Below are 22037 nucleotides of genomic sequence, written 5' to 3'. Positions count from 1 at the left end.
TGTGTGTGTCTAAAATGATAAAATGTAGATCTGAACACATCCACTATAGCAGAATGCACCACAAACATGATAGCACTTCAACCTTACAAGATCCATACGCAAAAAAAAAAAATACATCCACTTGCCACTTTAGGTATTTAGGCCTGCAGACATGGTCACGTCAACCTGCTGAAGTTCAAACAAAGCATTTGAATGAATGAAGGAAACGAATTTAAGTGACTTTGAATGTGGTCTACTGGGATTTTCTCACACAGACATCTATAGGGTTTACTGAGAACTGTCTGAAAAAGAGAAAATATAGGATAATGGCCAGACTGCTTGAAACTCATAGGAAGGCAACAGTAACTCAAATAACTCATTATAATCAAGGAATACAGAAGAGCACCTCTGAATGCATAAAATGATAAAGCTTGAAGCAGATGGTCTACAGCAGCAGAAGACCTCACCAGACTTTCAGCCCCTTAGTACCAAATGAGCATAGTTTCAAGGTTACAGCTTAACTGAGTGTTGTTGCATCCATCCATGCATCCATCCACACCCACAGTATCTTCTGGTGCAGCAGGATAACCCACCATGTCACAATGTTCAATCATCTCAAAGTGGTTTCCACAGTTTCAGTATAATAGAGCACCTGTGGGATGTGGTGGAAAAGGAGATTCACTACATGGATGTCGAGAAGACAAATCAACATTAACTGCATGATGGGTGCCCAACACAGCACTAGCAAAGCACAACAACCCCCATTCTCTTGGACTGGTTCATTTGTGGGAGGAAATCAGACAGTGTGTAGGGAGAGCTCCATACAGAAAGGCCCCAGGAAGATCTGAATCCAACAGCTGTGGTGCTAAATATAGCGTACTATTCAGATCTGATTGCGAGATGTCCTCCAGTTTAGTTTTTAAATTCAGATTCTTTCTAGAGATAATTGAGCAGGTGCTGAGCATTGGTAGAGTCATGTCCCTAAGAATTTATGGCTGCAGCTCAGTCTTTCACACATACGCAAGAGAAGATTTTGCATGTTTGCAGCTTAAAATAACCTCTTGGTCATGACTGCAGAATGTCCTACAGTAGCACTGGTGTGAGAACTATTTGCAAATTTCAAGTTTAAAGGAAATGGAGGTATATTTGTTTTCTGAGAAATGTTTAAGTCTGTCACACGAACATTGTTTCATGGAGCATTTCCCTTTCAAATGACTGATGTGCTGCTGCTGCAGCAGTGGCGTGGCACGATGTTTACAGACAGCATTCCTCCAACAAAGGTCTTTAGCCTTCTCCCATAAGAGCAAACAATTTCACCATAAAGAGTCTTTGTCCAACTTGCTCTTTACCCCTAACCTCTTTGAAGGTGTTGACAACTCAAAAAGCAATTTAAAATGGTATAATCTACCAAGAAAAACAAATGGTATTTGCGATTCCCTGGTTAAGCGAGTGCATATATATATAACTGCAAAGCTCTTTTTATGACAGGTTAAACACTGCAGAGATGGACAAGGAATTCCAGCTATTGCTGCCATTGCTGTGCTCACAAAGACTCGCTGACATCAGGCTGACAACTTTCCAAACATGCCTTCCTTGTAATAGCAACTTCAAGCAAACTCTTAACAATGAGTAGGATACTTTTGCAACTCAACAAATCATGGTGGACGTTACTGTTACCAAGGTTCTTTTAACACGCCATTGTGTGAGGTACATGTGTATGATTTAGTGTATATGTGCGTTTACGTGCATTTAAAGACATAAATGTGTTTCCACAGCGTGTGGACCCGCCTGGAGACAAATGAATGTCACCATCATGCAAATCATGTGTGTTTGAGTGCGTGTGTGTTAATCCTCAAACACACAACCTGGTGGCACGCTATTTTAACCCTTGTATGGTGTTCGGGTGTGTGAGACCCGTGTTCAGTTTTTGTCAAAAGAAAAATTAAACAATTAATTATTTTTTCACGTGTAAATGTGTTGTGTCTTTCCACTCACTCCACTTGATTATAACTGATTTATTTATAACATTTTATATAAAAGAAAAACGAGAAGCACATTAATTCATAAATGTGATCTAACAAAGGTAAAGGGAAAAAATTAACCATGTTTGCTGTTCATATGTCTTGTAATTGGGATGAAGTAAACATCTGTTGAGTAATTTAACATAAAATTGTTTGATAGTGTTAATTTGGAAAGCCAAAACTCTAGCGGGTCCACCAGATCCATGAACACTGGCTGAGTAACAAAAATACGAACACCACACAAGGGTTAATGTTATCTTTTTAGCCTCTATTGCCTTTCCATCCATGCTTGAAGAGGAACAGTTCCTCCTGTATGCACGGGACACGTTTCATCAGTCAAACCAAAATCGTAACACACAAAATGAAAACTTGTCTGGAATTGATGATTCCTTTCGCCCTGTTGTTGATTCTTCTTGGATCAGAGCCTAAAAATTTGGGATTGGCTTCGCTTTTTCAAATCTGCTTTGCTTGAATTAACTTGGAGAAAATCTGACTGATTTTTTTAAAAATCCCTCCCGCTGTTTGGAAAATAATGAATAAATGAGATGCCATATGTTACCTCTAATTTATGCGTAAAGCAGTTGCTGCTTGTCTGAACTGAGCTACGGTGCAAATTCTTTCTTCTGCAACGTGGAAAGCTGCACTATATGGTTATGTGAACCTCACATAAATCGTATGTAATTTTTATGGGCCCATAGGAGATCTTCTTGGTCCTAGTCCAACAGAGTTACCTCATTTTTTCATAACAAAGGTTAACTCTGCTGCTGCATGCATGTCATTCACACTCTCCATCTCTGAACTTCACTGCAGAGAAAACACTTTGGAGACAATAAGAACATTTCTGTTTATTTGTGTGTTTGTTATGTTGCCATGCCAGCGTGTAATTTATCAGAACGCACCGATGGTGCACATACTCCTGGCATGTGATGCACTCCCATATCCATCTGACACACACACACACACACACCTACACACACACACACACACACACACACACACACACTCACACATCTGCTGCACGCTTCTTCAAAGGTATGTAGCATTCCAGATGATCCTTTAATACTAAGAAAAACACACCTACCTCTTGTGAAACAATCTTATAGTGTGACTGCCCTCAGAGGAGAAACACTTATTTTTGGATTCGCACACACACACTTAAAAACATAGGTACAGACCAGCACCTTGAGCTATGGTCAGAATGTGTCTTTGCATGCTTTAACGGGTTACCCTTTCTTCTTATATTGTGACTAACTGTAAATTGGGTCTAATTTTTGTAGTTTTTGTGGATATTAAAACATCAGATCTTGTCAGTCTGCATCAACGACTCCAAATCATCTGCAATGCATCTTTCCAATAGGGGATTCGACTCAGCTCGTTGCTAAATGGTTGTATTCTGGTTATAGTCTTGCATAAAAGCAAAGGAGCCAAGTGCCTATGTCAGCTGTTGGACTCTGAATGTAAGTAGATGATGTGAATTTCTGCATAAGTCAACAGCAACAGGTTTGTGATTGTCACCTGTTTGGCAGAGTTACTCATGAGATCATCACAAACAGATTGCATGTAATTGCCAACTTGTCCCCATTCAGTTGCAAACTGATAGCAGACTGATGACTAGGGATGGGTACCGGTGTCCGGTGCCATGTTTTTATAAACTTTTATTCTTTAATGATATTTTCCTGAATTAAATGAAACCTTAAATAAACAGCAATTAAATTCCCCAGGACCCAATAGGAGGTCACATCATGCCTCTGGTTAGGTTAAGGCAGGAACAGCACTTTGGCAGACTTAAGCCTAGATTAAGACTTAAGTGTGGTCACAAGAATAACTCTCGCGCTAAGCATCTGATGCCAAAATTTGCGTCATTTTTTTAGGAATAGGTCGTTTAGTTGAGTGTAAATGAGTGACTGTTCTTTAACATTTATTCTACTAAGAAATGGACTCAAATTTTGCAGAAAACGTGTCTTTACAGTGAACACAAAACCAATCAGCAATTTACATGTATAAATGTTTCTATAAGACTACTGACCTCGCATGCCCCCCTGCAGAGCTGGAGGGGCCAGCTGGCTGAGTCACTGATATGAGACACTCTGTTAGACCATGTGGTTATAGTGAGGAATGCTGAGAGTCAAATGATATTATATCACTGACACGCTTGTTCTCCTCCGTCCAGATGGCAAATGGAGGCTTAAAAGGTTAAAGGACTTTGAGTCATCAACAATGTTTAAAAAAAAAGAAAGAAAAGAAAGAAAGAAGGAATAAAGAGCTCTGTCATAGCCGTTTTCAAAATGACATTATCACATACTGGATTTCTGGATTTTCATAACAGATGCAGAAACATTAAGTATTTTAACGATGTAGTTGGATGGAGATGGAGCTCATTTTAATGGCTTAATGCAATGTGTGGTTATAAAATAATCACAGTAGTACTTTGCTATACTTGTTATTTAATAGCCACACTTTATATGACCAGGCAACATAAATAATCCCTAATGTGTGTCTACCTTAAAACTATTGGAGAACAGCGCCTAAGAGAGTCTGTTAATTTCAATCAATTACTGTATTCTCTTGGTTAAATACCCAGTTGTTTCCCTCTATTAGTGATTTTTACAGCAAAAAACATGATCAAAAATTGCTTTGAAACATGATTATGCTTCTATACTTGTGAGGACCACTCTCTGATACGTTTTATTTGCTTTCCCCTCACCTTTATCTTCACAACCCTACTGATCCTAGCCCTAAAGTTCAGAGCTTTTTAAAGGGTAGGTTTTTTTGCGCTCAAGTTGTAAACTCACAAAGCACCTATATTCAGATGAACATCATGTTTAATTATAGAAGCAGCTATCCTCCTACTTGTTTTGCTACTAGGAAAATTGATTTTGATCACCACAAAGAGGCGGGGGAGGAGAAGGGGATCAGACAGCATCAGCTGGTGCTGACGTGAAAGGGTTTTATTTATGATCCATGAATGTTTGTAATAAATTAAGATTTCTGCTGGTTTGATACAAATATAATAATTTTCTGTCTGACTGTCAAATAAAGTAGAGCTGGAAAGAAAGAGGTGATTTATGTGATAGATAATGAGGGTAGAATACAAGAAGAAGGAAAAGGTCAAATGGTCATATCTGGGGTATTAAATTGACTTGTGGGACTTTCCATAGATAGCAAAGCAGGGGATATCTTAATTAGGGAACATCTTTTGTTTTTGTTTTGGTGTCTGTGGGAACATGTGGTCCACCACATGTAAAGACCAGCCTCATGCTCATATTATGTGCTGTTGCTGACTATTTACACTGTTTTTCCGTGCACTTTTTTGTTAGCTAACTGGGGGAAAGGTCAAGGGTCACACTCTCTCAAGTTGCAAACCTACAGCATGTGTTGTGACTGAGAGATAAATGTTGTGTGTCTGTGTGTGCGTGTATAGATAACAGCCTATTTCCTGTCTTTTCAATGTCAAAGTTCAGTGGGTTGTGTGCACGTGTGCGAGTTTATCTTCTTTTTGTTTGCTTCTGGACTTGAGTCGTGTTCACTGGCAATATCCCCTGTCCAATTCTCACAAACACACAAAGTAAACGACCTGAAATGAAGCATTTCGTGTGTTTCGTATGCTAACCCGAGCCCCCAAAGGAACCTTGGTGTTACATTTGATCCAGCTCTGACGCTGGACACACGTTAAATCTTTGGTTCGCTCTTGTTTTTACCATTTAAGAAATATCGCTGAGTCCCATTGTGTCACGTTCCGAATTGGAAATGATTATTCATGTTTTTGTTTCATCTCGCTTAGACTATTGTAATTCCTTGTTTACTTGCTTAAGTAATGCCTCCCTGGAACGACTGCAGGGTGTTCAAAATGCTGCTGCTAGGCTTCTGATAAAGCATCACAAATACTCCCATGCCACTCCCCTGCTGATTCAACTGCATTAGTTCCCTGTCAAGTTCAGGGTCCATTTTAAGATCATAATCATGACTTATAGGGCCCTACATGGTGTAGCTCCAACTTACATAAGTGATCTTCTTCTTCCTATCAAAATCCATAATGGATTTGAAGGGTGACAGGTGGGTACACCCTTGTCAGGTTACCAGTATAGGATAAAACGTCACATCTTACACCCTTAATCTGGAGTCATTTGTCTCATTTTTGTTTGGTTGTTACCACGCCTCAGATAAAGAAACGTCACTTTAGCTGCTAGATGCTCCTGTTCGGTTTACCAGACCATAGACTGTATATAACAGATGGAAATAGCCACTGTGACTCACTGATTTGTTGACTTCTATTTCAAACTCTTGAGACCCTGTGTCCTCATAAGGAGACATTACATTTGGACTTTTCTGCACCTTCATACAGTGTTTGATGCTTTGTGACTCAATAGTGCTTTTAATAGTTTTAAATTTACACCAAAACTTAATAGTTTTCCCAACCACTGTGGCCTGGCACATAGGTGTGCTGTGAGAAATGATCAGGTGTGCCGCGGAAGATTATCTGGTTCCACATAATTAGTACTCTAAGTGACCGGCATGAGTAACGGGTAGAGCAATTACATTCTCTTGCTCTAGAGGGCAGTAAAACTACCTGCTCTAATTAAATGGGTTGCCAACTGGCAGTAAAACAGAAGAAGTGAGACAATGCTGCAAGTAATAGCGATAGATAATTACTGAAATGAAAAAGTGGTCAATCTAACCTGGGTCTTGGAGAAAATTCCGACCCAGATGAAGGCCCTAGCATGAGTAGTGGTCAGAAAAAGGAAAAAAGGTATACTGGGGACTAACCAAACCAATTCCGCTATCCTTTCTTTAAGTGATGACGTGATGAATCCTGCTTCCGGGCCCAAAGTTGTCTGAATTTAATAAGGCTGTTGTGTTTTTAACATGTTTTAATGCTTTGTATCTTGTTCTATTTAATCTCAACAAGCCCCTAAAAACAGTCAGTGATCACTTTCAGGCCTCTCTCGGTTTTTATTACTGCTAATCACTTTAAAGCTCAGTTTTTAAACCCTTACGATGTAACTACAGCCCAGCCCATGCAGCAGTATATTAATGACTAACCTCGTATTTTGGATGGATTATCTCTGTGGTTCTCCTGACTGACGTTTGGTCTGTTTACAGCATCCTGCCATACGATTGTATTTGCCCTTAATCATTAGGAACCCTCACATTTGAAAAAAGTACTCCGTTCGTTAGCGTTCGTCCTACAGCTTTACTGTTTATATAATGCTAACATAGCTTTGTCGCGCTATCGATCACGTAGCATATCATTATATACCAGCTAACTAAACTTCAGTAACCCTACAAACGTCGCTGCTGTTTACTTTCCTGTCTTCGTTTTTGTTGGAAGTGATAGCAGAGCTGTACGTTTTAATTTGTTTCATAAATCCCTCAGTCAGAACATGGTATATTATATTTAAACGGAAGTTAGCGAGCTAACTCCCTGCTAACTTCCAACTCCGTTAAATATTATAAATTCTGTTTTCATGGATGCCTGGATGTTAAACTTAATTGTTACACCTGGTAGAGCAGCCACACTGATCATTTTATTACAGATGAAAGAATTTAGACAGTTTTTCAACTCTCAGTGATGCCGCAGTGATCATTCCACTTAAGGACTTGCAGCAGAATTTGCCCCGAATAACCTAATAATTATAGGGTCTTGCAAATCGTCCATCAAATGGGTGAGCCATGCTAAAAAATTCAGCTGTCATGAAGAACTTTTGTGTGTGTGTGTGTGGGGGGGGGGGTCAGTCCTTGCCTCTTTGGGGAAAGTGGTCTAAGACCACTTAACATTGCGGTACTGTACTTATATGCTTAACACAGAGGAAAGATGGTCAACAACATTGTCGGACATTACTCATAACAGGTAATGTACACACACAAGCTTTTTCCTTCACATCACAAAGGTGCATATTGTTTCTTCCGAATTCTTGCATGTAAGCATTTTCTTAGACTATCATAGGTCTCATGACTTTACGCAGGTAATAGGTCTGCTCAGAGATCAACAACCTGTGACTGTGTTTTGGAAATTCTTTGAAGAAAACTATACGTTTGACATGACACATCTTCTTCCAATCTCATGCTTTATTTCAGGGTGGGATACAACCTATTCTAGGTAAGTCTTAACTAGAGACAATACTCTGCTGCCACTCAGCCAGTGAAAGGAAACACATCTTATCTTACTGCCTTTCTGCCTCCATTTTTGATGACTATTTCTCTTTCTGTCTGTTTCTTTTCAGGTACTTTTCTGCTTTCTTCCAACTCCCTCACCCTAAATAGCAGTTTAAATAAACAGAAAGATGTTGCCTTTAGGCATTGAGAGCCTTGGAAGAAAGAAGAACAAGAAAGTCAAGCAAGTACATTTACACTGAGTCAGATACTCAGTAAAATTAAGATAGTAAAGGAACACCGGAGGTCCACTCCTAGTTGGGTTTCCCTTTTCATTGGCCCTTACAGTGACCAATAAGAGTACAGGGGTGGAGCACTTCCTTTGAAGATGAGGGGGGCCTCCCATGTGGTCTGGTGTGTATGTGCGTGTGCATTTAGCAGTGTAAAGATGTACAGTTTTGTAAGCATGTTTTTGCGTGTATTATTGGAACAAATGTGCTTGCCAATACACGTGGGGCAACATGTTTTTGTATGTGCCTCATAGTATATGCATAAGGCAAGTATGCATTATTTGTCTTATAAAGGGTTTGTGTGTTTGGGTGTGGATTGTGTACACTATGTGATATGGCACAGTGCCTATGGTTAAGGTTCAGTGATGGGGGGGAATGAGTTTTACAGGGGCTCTGTGGTTCTGGGAAAAGTTTACTATATAAATCCAATTTTCAAAACCACAAGAGGAAATAGATCTTCTGTGCGCAGAAATTTAAATTTTCTTCCCACCGTAGTGTCATGATAGGGAACCATTAACTTATATAAGAATATTATTTTACTCTACACTATTTCATAGTAAACATACTAAATTATGGTTACTTTGCATCTAGTAAATTCTTTTGGACATTATGTCCATATCTGTCTAACCACGCTCCTTCCGGTTCTTATCTGTATAGGTTCCACTATTTCTGCAAGCTGTTCATTCTCGTTTACGTACCCCACCCTCCCTCCCCTTTTCAATTCTTTAACTTCTTCACTTCTATTTAGTACACGGGGATCTGCCAGGCCGGGGAGCCGTTGCCAGTCCCCTTCGAGGCCTTTCCCAAACCGCAGCTCAATTCATGTCCAAGTATCACCTTTACCTACTAAAACGCTGTCAAACCTAAAATGAGGACGTGGGCCCAGCTAGTGAAATTGTTTTTTATGGCTCACAATGAATACAAGAATATTCTTCGAGATCCACAAAACAGCCAAAATTCTGTTTTTCATTAAAATGTCATAGGAAATGTTTGATGGAATAACTTGAATATTTTTATTGTAGTAACTCTGGTAAACTTCTTCTTCTGTATCATCATGCCAAGTTTTTACTCGGCCACATTATTAGGTAGGCAAATATCTAATCAAGCAATCACATGACAGCAAATCAGTGCATTTAGGCTTGGAGACAACTTGCTGGAGCTACCTTAAGGTGAGAGGCAGGGTAAATCTAGGTACACAGACAACCATTCACATTTACACTTATGAGCAATTTGGAATTACCAATTACCCAGCCCCGCTAACAGAAAGGTGCCAGCAGTGGAGTCGAACTCAGGACCTTCTTTCAAACACTGCTGATCTGCTGGGATATTCAATAGTAATTCAAATAGCCACTCACTACAACCAAAGTGTGCAGAAGAGCAGTTTTGAGCACACACCATGTTGAAACTTGAAGCAGATGGGCAGCAGCAGAAGTCCACACTGAGTAACATTCTTGTCAGCTAACAGGAACCAAGGCTACAATTCGCATAGACCAGGCTTGGCCAATTCCAGGCCTCAAGGGCCGGTGTCCTGCAGGTTTTAGATATCACCCTGGGTCTACACACCTAAATCAAATGATTAGTTTAAATCAGCTGTGATGGATCAAGGACACATCGAAAACCTGCAGGACTCTCGAGGCCTGGGTTTGGACACCACTGGTATAGACAAACCACCCAAACTGGACAACAGAAGACTGGAATAAACTGACTCGTCTGATGAGCCTCAGTTTCTGTTAGTGTAAACAAAATTCAAGCTTGATCCTGCAACAGTTCAGGCTGGTAGTGGCAGTGTAATGGTGTTTTAGTATTTTTTCAATAATTCTGCATGAAAAAAAGAAAAAAAATCTTGGTTCTTCATGATGAAGCTTGTCTCAGATCAGCTTTACAGCCTAAATGTGTGCAACTGTCCTAACCTCATCGAACTGCTTCTCCTAAACCCTGCTGCAAATAAGGACTTCTCTCCGTGTGTGAAACAACAGTTAAAAGAACTGTCTATCATTCAGTGTTAATAAATAAAGATAACTGCAGATTAAGAATGATAAAAGTGCAGTCAGTACATTTAGAGAGACATTACACTAAATGAACACACATGGTAAGTAAATCTGTATAGCCCACTCCAATGTTTTGGTTGTGGTGTGCGTCTGTGTGTGTGTGTATTTGTGTGTGTGTGTGGGTGTGTGTGTTTTGGCAGCACTCCCAAGGCTGATGTTGATAAAGTGCGACCACGAGTCCCCAAAGGAGAAAAAGATGGAAAAATGCCAGTGTACAGGCATATTTTTTCCCCATCTCGCTCTTTCCAATGCTGCATATTTTTTCTCACTTCCTCACTACCCACCCTGTGCTTCTCTCTCTTTCTGTGCTCTCTCTCCTAACTCTTACCAAGTTTCTGTCTCTCTCTCTCTCTCTCTCTCTTACACACACACTTAAACACAGAAAAGCTGCGGTACATGTGCTCATGGTGTTTTGACAGTCTTACAGTTCTGGGAATTGCCGAGTAGTTTCTCGGAGATCTACGCAGTCTGGATGAAAATGTACCAGAGGATGAAATCAAGCTTTGAGCACTAAAGTACACCACAGGCACTATTTTGATGAAAATCACAACATTATGACAGATAAACTGCCAACCACAGAAACATTTCAAGACTTTATATCCTGGGATTGGTAAACATCTGGATAAAGTGCAATGTAAAGTATATTCAAAAATACCGAGTAAAAACAGAGCTACTTTTTCCTCATTGGTGAAAGGACAGTTTGTTTTGGTTTGCGGCACTTGAACCGAAATGTCAGCATCAACAGCTTGCTCGAGAAACTGCAGCAGCACAGTTATGAGAAGCCACAGACCTCATATGAACAGTGTCAGTGAAAGCTATTTGCTACCAAAGCGCACCTTGCAAATCGCCGTCTCCGTGCAGAAGGAACACATCCAGAACTTGTGGAGTGAAAGGAAAGGAAGAGGATGTAAACACAATGGCTACGCTAGCAGCAGTTGTGGTCAGAATGCAAGGAAGACACCTAAACATGTGACCTTTAAGAACGCTGTGTTTACATCCTTCAGAGTGCACCTACTCTACAACTTCTGGAGCGTTTCCATATGTTCACTGAGCCAGCAAACTGGCAAAACAGCGTGATAGCGACTGCTGCCAGGCTTTTACGATCATCCAAACATTTCTGTGTTCTGACCACCTCATCAAAAGCGGACAAATCTGAAACCAGCTTCACTTATTTTAAAGGTGTGTTGAAAGAGAGAGTAAGCAATGTGAGCCCTGCTTACTTTTGCACGGCAGCACATCTGGCAAAGGCCTGTGTGGTGTGGGTGTGCTGGCTCTTGGCTTTTGCAGAGCTACAAACATTTCAGTTCAGAAGATTGCTTTGTTCAGATTCATTGTCGGGTTTAAGATAATAAACAAGTGGTTACGTTTATGGAATTATGTTTTAAAAAGGACAGGCTATTAACAGCTTTCTCTTGGGTTGAAGTCCAATGCTGCAGGGCATTCACCCCCCCCCCCCCCCCGAGCCTAAATTATGCCATTACTTATAAAAATAGGAACAGGTTTTGCTATTGTTATGATTTCCACATGATTTATTATGTATTTTGTGGCATGGCAACAAAACACACCACATTTATTCAATAACAGATAATTTCCACTAGAGGGTGTCAAAACCACAGTGTTTATTACTGCATAGCATTACAGCACTGGGTTTGTGGCTTGACCGTGGCCATGTCATGCTTTACCATGATCTATGCAATAGTTTTTGCCTGTGATAGATTATAATAGTAATATCATCCTGAGAGGAAGAGATGAGCCTGATGAAGATGGTTTATATATATAACCAACAAAAGATCATCACATTGAAGACTAACTGCTTCCTAAAAGCATTCGTTCAACACATTGCTCAGAGGTTTTGGTCCATATTGACATGATGTTATCACACAGCTGCTACTACAGGTAGCATACATGATACAAGCCAGGATCAAGCACCGCTTGCATGTTGTTTACATCAGCAGAAACTGACACTCATCCAACCACTTAATATTTTTCAAATCTTCTGCTGTCCCAGTTTTGGTGGATTGTCCTTGCACACTGTAGCCTCAGCTTCCTTTTTTTTTAGTTCACTCTGTGTGGCCTTCTGCTGCTGTAGCCTATCTGCTAGAGTTGGTCTCTGTCTCGAGACCACTTTTACCTGGTCTTGGTCTTGTCTTGGTCTCGTATCCCTCGGTCTTGGTCTTGGTCTCGCTGTCTCGGTCTTGCTGTCTCAGAGCGACATAGTGGTCGGGAGATTTGGAGTCAACAGTATCCATGACACACAGCGTTCGATAATGTGTCATGCACAAAAGCATCAGCTCTAAGAGCCGTGCTTAGAGAATGCTTTGTAGTGAATCAGAAGAGTCGACTCCCATTGAGCGAGCGCCGGCTCCTCACTTCATTTCCTTTCGCTGCTCAGCTCTCACACAGTGGCTCAGCTATGCTCCGATCCCTCCATATTGTGGCCAATCACATGCGAGGATATAGGATAATATCATTATGTCAAAAACAGAGAGGGTGAGAGACGCGACAGTCAAGTGGAGCGTGCGTCTGTCCTCTCAGTAAGTGAGTGACTCAGTAGACAGCGGTGAGGAGGGCTGTGCGAGTGCATCGCAAAAACACATAAATATGCCTGACACCCGTAAACAAAGCAGCATCTGGCTGCAGTTTAAAGACTTTTAAGTCTCTGTCTCAGTCTTGGTCTCGTCTCGACTTTGTCTTGGTCCCGATACCCTCTGGTCTTGACTCCGACTGTCTTGGTCTTGGTTTAGGCAGTCTTGACTACTGTCTGCTTCAAGGTTCAACATGGTGTGAGTGTTCAGAGATGCTCTTCCGCATACCGTGGTTGTAACGAGTGGTTATTTGAGTTACTGTTGCCTTTCTGTAAGTCACTACCATGTAACTTGCTGGTTGCATTAAAGGCCATTTAAACCTAATGAAAGGCCTTGTGAGTGTGTCTATAAAGTCAGATACTTGCTATAACCCTTCTTAATGCACATGTATATGGAATATACATGGCTTAAAAGCTGAAATTAATATCAGTCGCAATTGGTTGGTGATTATAAAAACAGACGCGGCGCAAACAGAGGAGCTGAAGTGTTAACAATGGCTGCACATGTGCAATGTCAGCGCTGTTTATTTTGGAGCAGCAAAGCACATTAAAGCACAGTGAGGTCATGAGGTGCAATGTGCCCTTAGTGTGAATATGACTGACTTCATTTATGTGATCTATGTCTTCCCTAAGTGCATTTCTCTTTCTATGCAGGCTGAAGAAAAACAGATTTATGGTACACATGCATACACACAGCCATCCATTTGCGAACAGAGCACTTTAGTATATAGATAAGTCTCATGTAATCCAATATGTGCATCTGCAGTCTGTGTTCTATAGCAGGACAATTAGATCTAGAAAATTTTAGCCCTTTATATGTGCTGTGAGTCATACAGTAACGTAATGATGCCTCATGTTTTCATTTCTTCTCATCTCACTGCACACGTTCACTATTGCTACCTTTATAAAGATGGTAATGCACATTCTAAGCTCTCCAAATAGTGTAATAGTGTAATTAAAACCTGAACCTTAAAACCAAATCCAAACCTCTGAATAGTCCTTTAAAGGAAAGGAAAGACCACTCAATCTGTCCTCGCCTTAATGGTTTAAATCTCAAATAGGTCCTCATAGCAATGATTATTCAAGTAAACACAGACACACACACAGACACACACACACACACACACACCGTTTTTATTGCCAAATTGCCAAAACCACGAAACCAGGCCGATTCTTCCTTTTCTAGTCAAACTCATCTCCTGCTGCTCTACCAAATCATTGTCCTGGGGAGATAAGAAGATTTGCAGTAACACAGAAGCACAGAAAACCGTACATCAACACACATGCACACAATTTCAATTTATGAAACATGAGCCACAAACTGCCTAATGCACTTCTTCTCTTGCAGTTCTCAAACAGTTAATTTGTCTGTTAATAGATTGCATAGAGTATCAGATGAACTCAATATACCAACTTTCCCACTCCTCATATCTCTGGTTTTCCTTTGGTTGCAAATATTGAATATGATAAATAATATAATAGATTATTCTGTAACCGTATCCTTGGTCTGTACTGCCCTCTTGTGGCCAGTTACTTGTTAGAGAAAATGATGTTCAGTACAGTATTTGTCTTAGCTCTTTATATTTGTTGATTAATTGTTTGGGGGTGAGATGAGTGTTTGAACGCTACTGAGTTAAATTTTTAATAATTTCTGATAACTTTAAAAGAAGATCATTTTAAGGAATCCAATTCAGTGTTGTTTAAATAGCACCAATTCATGACAACAGTTATCTGAAAACGTTTTGTATTACAAGGTAAGATCCCTGCTGCATTATAATGGATGGAATGAGTTTAAATGTAGTTTGTAAAAAGCATGGCTTGGTATTTAATAACCAAATGACTGAATATTTGGGACTGCATTTTGCCATCAGTATCTTACACTCTTATACTTCTACTTACTTGAAAAGAAGTGTGTGGATACAATTGTAAGATAACCCACTTGAAATCTGTGTCTCTCTATTGCAGGGTGGTTCAGCCTCCAACCTGAACATGAACCTGTATGCTACTAAGAAAACAGCAGCTGAAGGCATGCTGGACATCGCCTTGTTCCTGGCTAACATTACACACATGAAGACAGTCATTGAACAGGGTGCAGGCTACAGGTACAATATATGTACATATGAAGAAGGCAAAACCGTAACTGTTTACCTGTGAGCTGTTTCTCAATGATCACATTTATGTTTGCCAAAAATATTATCTATTCACTATCCTTTTGTTTGCATTGCATTTCCTTTTCGTTTCTAGGTATTACGCCGCTGTTCTGACGCTCATTTCCTTTTCCTTGGCTCTTCAGATAGTGGCTGGAATCCTGATCATCATAATCGGTAGGCATTATAGATTTAGGCTGGACATCTTCTGACTCAGAAATCCATCTTCCATGTTTTTAACCCATCATATTAACACACTAATTTACTGACACTTGTTTGTAGTCAAATACAGTTAGTGCAGGTTTAAAGGTAGTGGCTTTAGGTATAAAATCCATAAGCAATCTAATGCATTTTATATGCAAGAACTACAGAAACATGATGGTTCCCTGCACTTTATGCTCTCGTTTTGTTGCTATTTTTGGTATGTGTTTGTATATGTGCATTGCAGCCCGGCGAGACCTCAATGAAGAAGCCAACCAGAAGCGCCTGGACAGCCTGAACAACACCCTAACCATCACCATCTTCCTCGTCTTTGTCACCAACATCTTCATCACTGTCTTCGGGATGGAACGCACTGGCCTCTTTGCCAGGATGCATTTCTGACTGTGTAACGTAGGCAATGGTTCTAGTATGTACACCTGTTTAGAAAGTAAGAACAGATTCTGACCCACATAACTAGGTTGTGGTCACACAAGCACACAATCATAACACATACCAGTGTAACATATTGTCCAACTCACTAACTAATCAACTATATTACTATTGTATTGTTTAGTTCAGTATGGATGGATTGGGCCAGCGGACCAACTAGATGTGTGTGTCTGTCTCTGTTTTTTCTGTCTGCATGGTTGTGTTCTGGTTATCTGTGTGTGTGCAATGTATGTATGCATTTTCCATTTGTGTGTATGTGTGAGTGCAGCTCGACTGGAGCTGACCCGCCTCCCTTCTTGTCAGCGGTGCTTGAACTTCTTGAACAATCTAATTACCGGCATCATCTGCCTCACTTTCATTATCAACATTATTAAATCGGCCTTTGGGACACAGCGCAGCTGCTTGCTGCGATGGTTATTTCAGCGCTTTATTCTATGAGACAGATTAAGCAGACAAATGTATGTACATTGATAAACGTAAACATTTGATTAATGTTGCTGATGAAATGTTGAACTTTGCACACACCAAATTTGGCCACAAAGTAGTCCCCTTTAACATTCATTCATCCACAGCCACTGAACAAACAGCTATTACTGTAGCATAATAGCTGTTTGTTCAGTAGCTGTGGATGAATGAATGTTTTTAAAAGGTATACACACTTTACAGTCAAAGATTGCTTCAACATTCAGTCTTAGAGCTAAGTGGGAGCAAGCTCTCAGTCATGCCAGTAAAGTTAAGTTGATTTTTAAATATACTCATTAGCTTTCTTGCTAGCAGTGAGCAGCTTCTCTTCGAAGGAGCAGGGCTAACTTTTCCCTCCTGCGCAATCTTTGAGCTCTATCCTTGTTTACCATTATAAAACACACAGATTTATGGTATATATATTAAAATAAGCTGCTTGCACAGACTATATATAAAAGGTGGGTGTAAAAAACCTAAGTGACTTATTTGTTAGACAAAAATAAGTTGAGAAAGTGGAGCACTAAGATGCTAGCCAATGTGAGCAAGTTTGGCTAGCTAGCTGGTTCTGTAAGCCCAGTCTTTTTTTTACATTTTTCCTGTGATCAATAATTTCCTGATAGTCACGGACTGCTCTCTAAGACTATGTGACTGAGAGCTTATTCGTTCGACCCTACCTTGTCACACTTTCAAAATGGAGACAAATGACATCACATGGTTTGCTGTTAAGTTCAATGCAAAACCTCAGTAGAGCCCAAACGTTATTTTGTTACCAGGACGTACATTGGGCATTTTAACAAGGAAGTCTTACAGGACTGGTGTACTTTTTGACCTAGCGTCACAGTGCCAGTTTCTCCAATGGGCACAATACAGAGCTTGCTGATCAATCCAAACTTTGGTTTAATCCTGTTCAGTTTTTATGTTTTACAGTGAAATCTGAACCAGTCAAACTCACATAGACTACAAAGAGGATGGAGGGCAGCATGAGTGATGAGCCAACAATATTGCCGTTGTTTGGATTACTGAACGTTTGTATGTATGGGTTAACTGTGAGAGTGGTGGTTGTGTTTGAAATGTTTGAAATTGTGTGTTTGTGTGTCTGTCTGTGTGCATGTGTGTGCATGTTGCAGCCCGCAGGGACCTTAACGTGGTGTCCAATCAGAAACGACTCGACTACCTGAACAACGTTGCTACAGGCATCATCTTCGCCACCACAGTGATTAACTTCTTCATCAGCTTCTTCGGCTCCAAGAGGACCGGATTCTTCCGCTGGCTGTTGGCTCGACTCCACTTTTGAGACACACAAAACTATGAAAATATATCCAAGTCATGCACAGACCCACCAACATGCTTTGCAGCAGTATTTCATCTGTGCAGTAGCATGACACATTGGCCTAAGACAAAGTTGGAAAACAATCCCATGTGTTCAAACATTGCATCTTAATTCCTATTCAGACACTTGTCAAATTTCTCACACTGTAATCGAACTAAAATATTTTTAACTTTAACCAGCTGTCATTTAAACATGCATGGTTTTATTTGCTCCAATGACATGCTTGTGCAAATATTGTACTTTTTTATTGTAGATGTCTCTACTTTTTCTGTGCATTTTACATGTATTCTTCCCTTCTTTTATGTGCCTAATCGGTAAAAGTGTAAAGCTTGTTTTGATTTTAAATATACATCTTATTTTAAAACATCTTTGACATCAGAAAAATAGAAAAAAAAATATGAAATGGATAAATATCTTTGTGAATAAAAAGCTAAATAAAACGAGTGATTATAAAGAAAGCTATACTTGGCTTATTGTATTTTTACTGAACATTGTTATTTTGGGCCTGCATCTATACTATTCTTTTGGCAGATTAAAAATATATATAAGGCATTTTGGTCAAAAGAAATGTGTCATCATCTGGTCTCATGCCTGTTTTTCCTCTATTGTGTTTGTGTGCGTGTGTGTGCAACACAGGCCGTCGGAACCTGAACAATTCCACTCTACAAAAGCGTCTGGACTACCTGAACAACATAACCACCATTATAGTCTTCATCACCTCAGGCATCAATTTGTTCATCAGTACCTTTGCCATGAAGAGCACTGGATACTTCCCGTGGCTTATGATGCGCATTCACTGATATACACATGCACATGTGTAAACTATTGCACTTTTAGAGTTGCGCCACCATAAAAGCATGCTTGCAACAGCTTAAAATGTACGTTTGTTCATACCAGAGAGTTTTTCATGCAGGTTTTGGGCATTTCATGGGTAACTGACTGCGCACACATCCATTTTAACAGATTTGTATGCATTCCTTACATGTAACATGTATAGTCCCCAGTTTGTTGAGCTCTAACTCTAGCAGAACACACAAGACTCATTCTTCTTTGTCATGTTTCTAAACAGTGAAATCAAAATATGTGAAAACAATTTCCCTCTCAGTGACTTACACTAAAGATCACACTTTATTTGAATGCAATAAAAGCTCTAATTTACTGTTTGGGCTCTTTTTTTCCACAATGCCTTCATCTAATGGGGCCAGCTAGTGACCAGATGGGGGAAATGGACAAGGGAATATATTTCCAGATGTTATCAGATATGTAAAACAGGTTTATGGAGCTTTCTTAAGAAGATAATAAAGTCTGATTATATGTGTGCAATACTAGCACGGCAGGTGTTTCTTGGTTTTAGTAACTTTTTCCAGGAAAAGGTGACCGGAAGCTATCTTCTTCTTGCCCTTATTCTTCTTGTTTCAGTTCTTCCCTTTAGGAGCAGATCATCTGCTTCCATATTACCCTATGCCTTGCACACTCCTCTCTCTACTAGCGTTTTGCATCCCTTTCACCACATCTATGAATTTTCTCTATGGTATTCCTTTTTCTCCTGCCTGGCAGCTCCATGTTAAAGATCCTTTGCCTAATATAGCAAAGATATCTCCTCTGCACATTTCCAAACCATCTCTACCTTTTGTCCAGACCGCTCAACTTGAGCTGTCCCTCTGATATACTCATGTCTAATTTTGTCAACCCTGGTCACTCCCAAAGTGGCCATATATCTTCTACTCTGCTACCTCCAGCCCCACCTCCTGTCTTTTTGTAAATCCCATTGTCTCCAAACAATAGTTACCTTTCCCTCTTGCTGCTATCCTTCTGTCACAAATTACCCCAACAGTCATCACCATCCACTACACCCAGGTTGCTCTCATTTCTTCACCTCTTTTGTGCATTGTCCATTGCTTTGGTAGGTTGACCACAGGGTTTTAAACTCATCTATCATTCCCCAGAAATTAAATTATTTGCAAGACTCTCCAGAAGTTGGCTGCAGCTCAGCCGAGCTGGTAATGGACAGAAGATGAGATGAGAAAGTGAGACAGGAGGTGGTGGAAATGGGAGTAAAGTACGCAAAAAGGAGAACAACAGTAAGATGGTTCACTCCCAGAGAAGGCTGTTTAATTTACTGGCTATCAAAAGAAAATTGAAAGGGAGAATATGGACTGATTTTGAAATGGCCCAGATTCAGGTGAAGTCAGGTCAGAGGTGCTATTGCATCATTGTTATCTCCCTGTAAGGACTGTCCACCCTAATGGAGTCAACTTGCATGTAAGCCTGATTAATGATGTAAAAAGGTATTATCTCAGGAAAAAGCACAATGGTGCCAGCAACTCAAATGATTGAAAATGTTGTAGGAGTAATAAGGCAAAATGCCTCAAAGTCACCTCTGATGGTGAAAAATGACAATTGCTATCTAAAACTGCTTTCTAAAGTACCTGATATCTGAATTGCAAAACTTTGGGGGCACCTTTGCACTGTGCAAAGGCATCCAATGATGTCGTGGAGAACAGAAATGTGGAAAATGTGACAGAAGCAAGGCTCAAGTTGCTGGAACCACTGAGGGCAGTGCTCCTCATCGAGGTAAGAGAGCAGCCAGTAGAACTGTCAACGATACTCTTTACTTTTTTAGAATAAATAAAAAAACTGAAATTAGTTTTTGGCACCATAAGTCTGTAGCCTATAGATTAACAACCAATCTCAAAATACTTGATGATCAGTCAGGCTGACAGTTTGCACAGTGTGTGCAGTGTCTGATCATTTCAGTTTGTGATTTTCTACAGGAATTTTTTTTGCTGTTTCACTGTTTTAGTCAGTTCAAGTGTGAATCTGCAGTGACACCATCTTATAAACAATTATGTTGGTCAGTTCAACAAGAATGCCTCTTTCATTTGACTGTACCCGTGCTAGGCATCCGGCATAAAATCTTTATCTTTGCCAAATAAAGCAGATGAAGGTGGTCAACTTGGCTCTGGCAATTTTGGCAGGTGCTACCGTTATTGAAATCTTCCCCTTCTGAATATCATTTTTTAATGCTGTTAGTTACAATGTAAATGTAGTCATGCTTTAAAATGTTTGTTTTTTAAAACCAAAATCATCCTGTGATTTATCTGTCTGCATGACTTCAACGATCCTGTCTATACTCCATATGGACACAACTACAAGATTTGTATCACAGAGTTCTGACACAGCAGTGATGTGACAAGTCTTCCCTCTGCAATTATCCCACTAGACAGGAAAGCCGGGCTTGAGAATGTAACATCAGAAAGAAAAGAATTAGAATAGACTAAATCCAGGGATGTGTAGGCACAGCACTGGTTTATCCCTGGAGTTCGGTTTATTTTTTATGCTTGAGTTACTCGTATGTCAGTGTTAGCTTAACAAAGAAAAACAAAACACACAAAACACACACACACACACACACACAAAACCCTTCAACACAAGGACTGGACTGAAAAACATTTTAAAACTATTGCTCAAGACCACTTTTTAAAAATTCCTAAGAAAGTCTGGCTCTTTAGAAGTAAAATATAAAGAAATTAGGGGTTGTTATGCAAAAATAAATAAATAAACAATTTTCTTTTTTTTAAAAAAAACCCCTATTTCCTTCGGAGACTGCGCATTAACTGATGGATGATGAAATGGGAAATGAAACTACACGCCTAATGTGAAAAAGCTGCATTTTGTTTTAAACCTCAACGCTACATTTGGGCAGGTAAGCTTTGACATTTTTTTTATCTTGTGTAATTTCTCTTAAAACACTCCGCAAAGATAGTTGAAACGCCGACGTGATACGGTCAAAACTGGGCGAGGTACGACGGCAGAAATGTGAACCCATCCCCGGACTTTGACGTTGTTTCCACGTAGAGCTGAGCTCTTAGACGGTCTCTGATAAAGTTAGAAATATAGATTTCTTTTATGCTCGTCTTCTTTTTTTTTGGCAACTAGTATAGTTCGGTCATGGTTGTGAACAAACGTCCACACAACGTCGTCTTTTCGACGTACACAGCCTCGTGTTAGCGATGTGCCAAACGCTAATCCGCAAAGTCAGTCAACGTCGACAAATCTCAGGGTTTTGTGGTTGTGCTTTATGAATGTGTGTGTGTGTGTGTGTGTGCAATAAGTCACAAGCAGAACACTTTGCTAAAGCTAGTACGATAGGCAAAGAGCAGCAAACTTATTTTTTAAAAACTGTTTGTCTTTTAATAACATGTAACTTTGACTTTCCGGATCTCCACCATGGGATAAGTTCCGTATTTTGCCAGCATAGACTAGAATAGGTTGCTACTTGCCTTGATTTTGTTCTTAAAGTTTCAGTGGAGAAATAATGAATGTGCATATAAGCATATCTTACAACTTCCAACATCTTTGTTTACTGGTTTTGACTCTATTTCTATTTATGTCTTACACATCAAGCTCTTTTTTCTTCCATGAATAACCTGTT

At 39.9% G+C, this 22037-nt stretch overlaps 2 protein-coding genes across 13 annotated transcripts in view; both read left to right on the top strand.

The window, feature by feature from the left end:
* The window catches only part of LOC102195560 (ninjurin-2-like), a 37321-nt gene extending 18560 nt beyond the window's left edge, over positions 1 to 18761 (top strand). The window contains exons 2-5 of one of the 12 annotated variants that reach the window (XM_013908768.1): positions 14978 to 15114; positions 15257 to 15336; positions 16079 to 16268; positions 17400 to 17463. In XM_013908768.1, coding sequence (XP_013764222.1) covers positions 14978 to 15114; positions 15257 to 15336; positions 16079 to 16248 — 387 coding nt within the window. In that variant the 3' untranslated portion in view covers positions 16249 to 16268; positions 17400 to 17463. Of the gene's footprint in view, positions 1 to 14977; positions 15115 to 15256; positions 15337 to 15607; positions 15981 to 16078; positions 16373 to 17399; positions 17978 to 18238 lie in introns of those variants that run through there. The other 11 variants (XM_013908777.1, XM_013908778.1, XM_013908776.1 and 8 more) reach the window with 11 other exon arrangements.
* Positions 18762 to 21215: 2454 nt separating this feature from the next.
* LOC102195278 (E3 ubiquitin-protein ligase TRIM39-like) overlaps positions 21216 to 22037 on the top strand; it is a 4665-nt gene continuing 3843 nt past the window's right edge. Inside the window, exon 1 of the mRNA XM_005725306.1 lies at positions 21216 to 21308. The gene's annotated coding sequence lies outside the window, so the exon portion shown is untranslated. The remainder of the gene's footprint in view (positions 21309 to 22037) is intronic.

This window comes from Pundamilia nyererei, unplaced genomic scaffold (genome assembly GCF_000239375.1).
Source record: "Pundamilia nyererei isolate P.nyererei 1_Seehausen unplaced genomic scaffold, PunNye1.0 scaffold00014, whole genome shotgun sequence".
NCBI classification, from domain to species: Eukaryota; Metazoa; Chordata; class Actinopteri; order Cichliformes; family Cichlidae; genus Pundamilia; species Pundamilia nyererei.
Note: the sequence above shows the minus strand (reverse complement) of the source record. Positions and strands in the feature narration are given on the sequence as shown.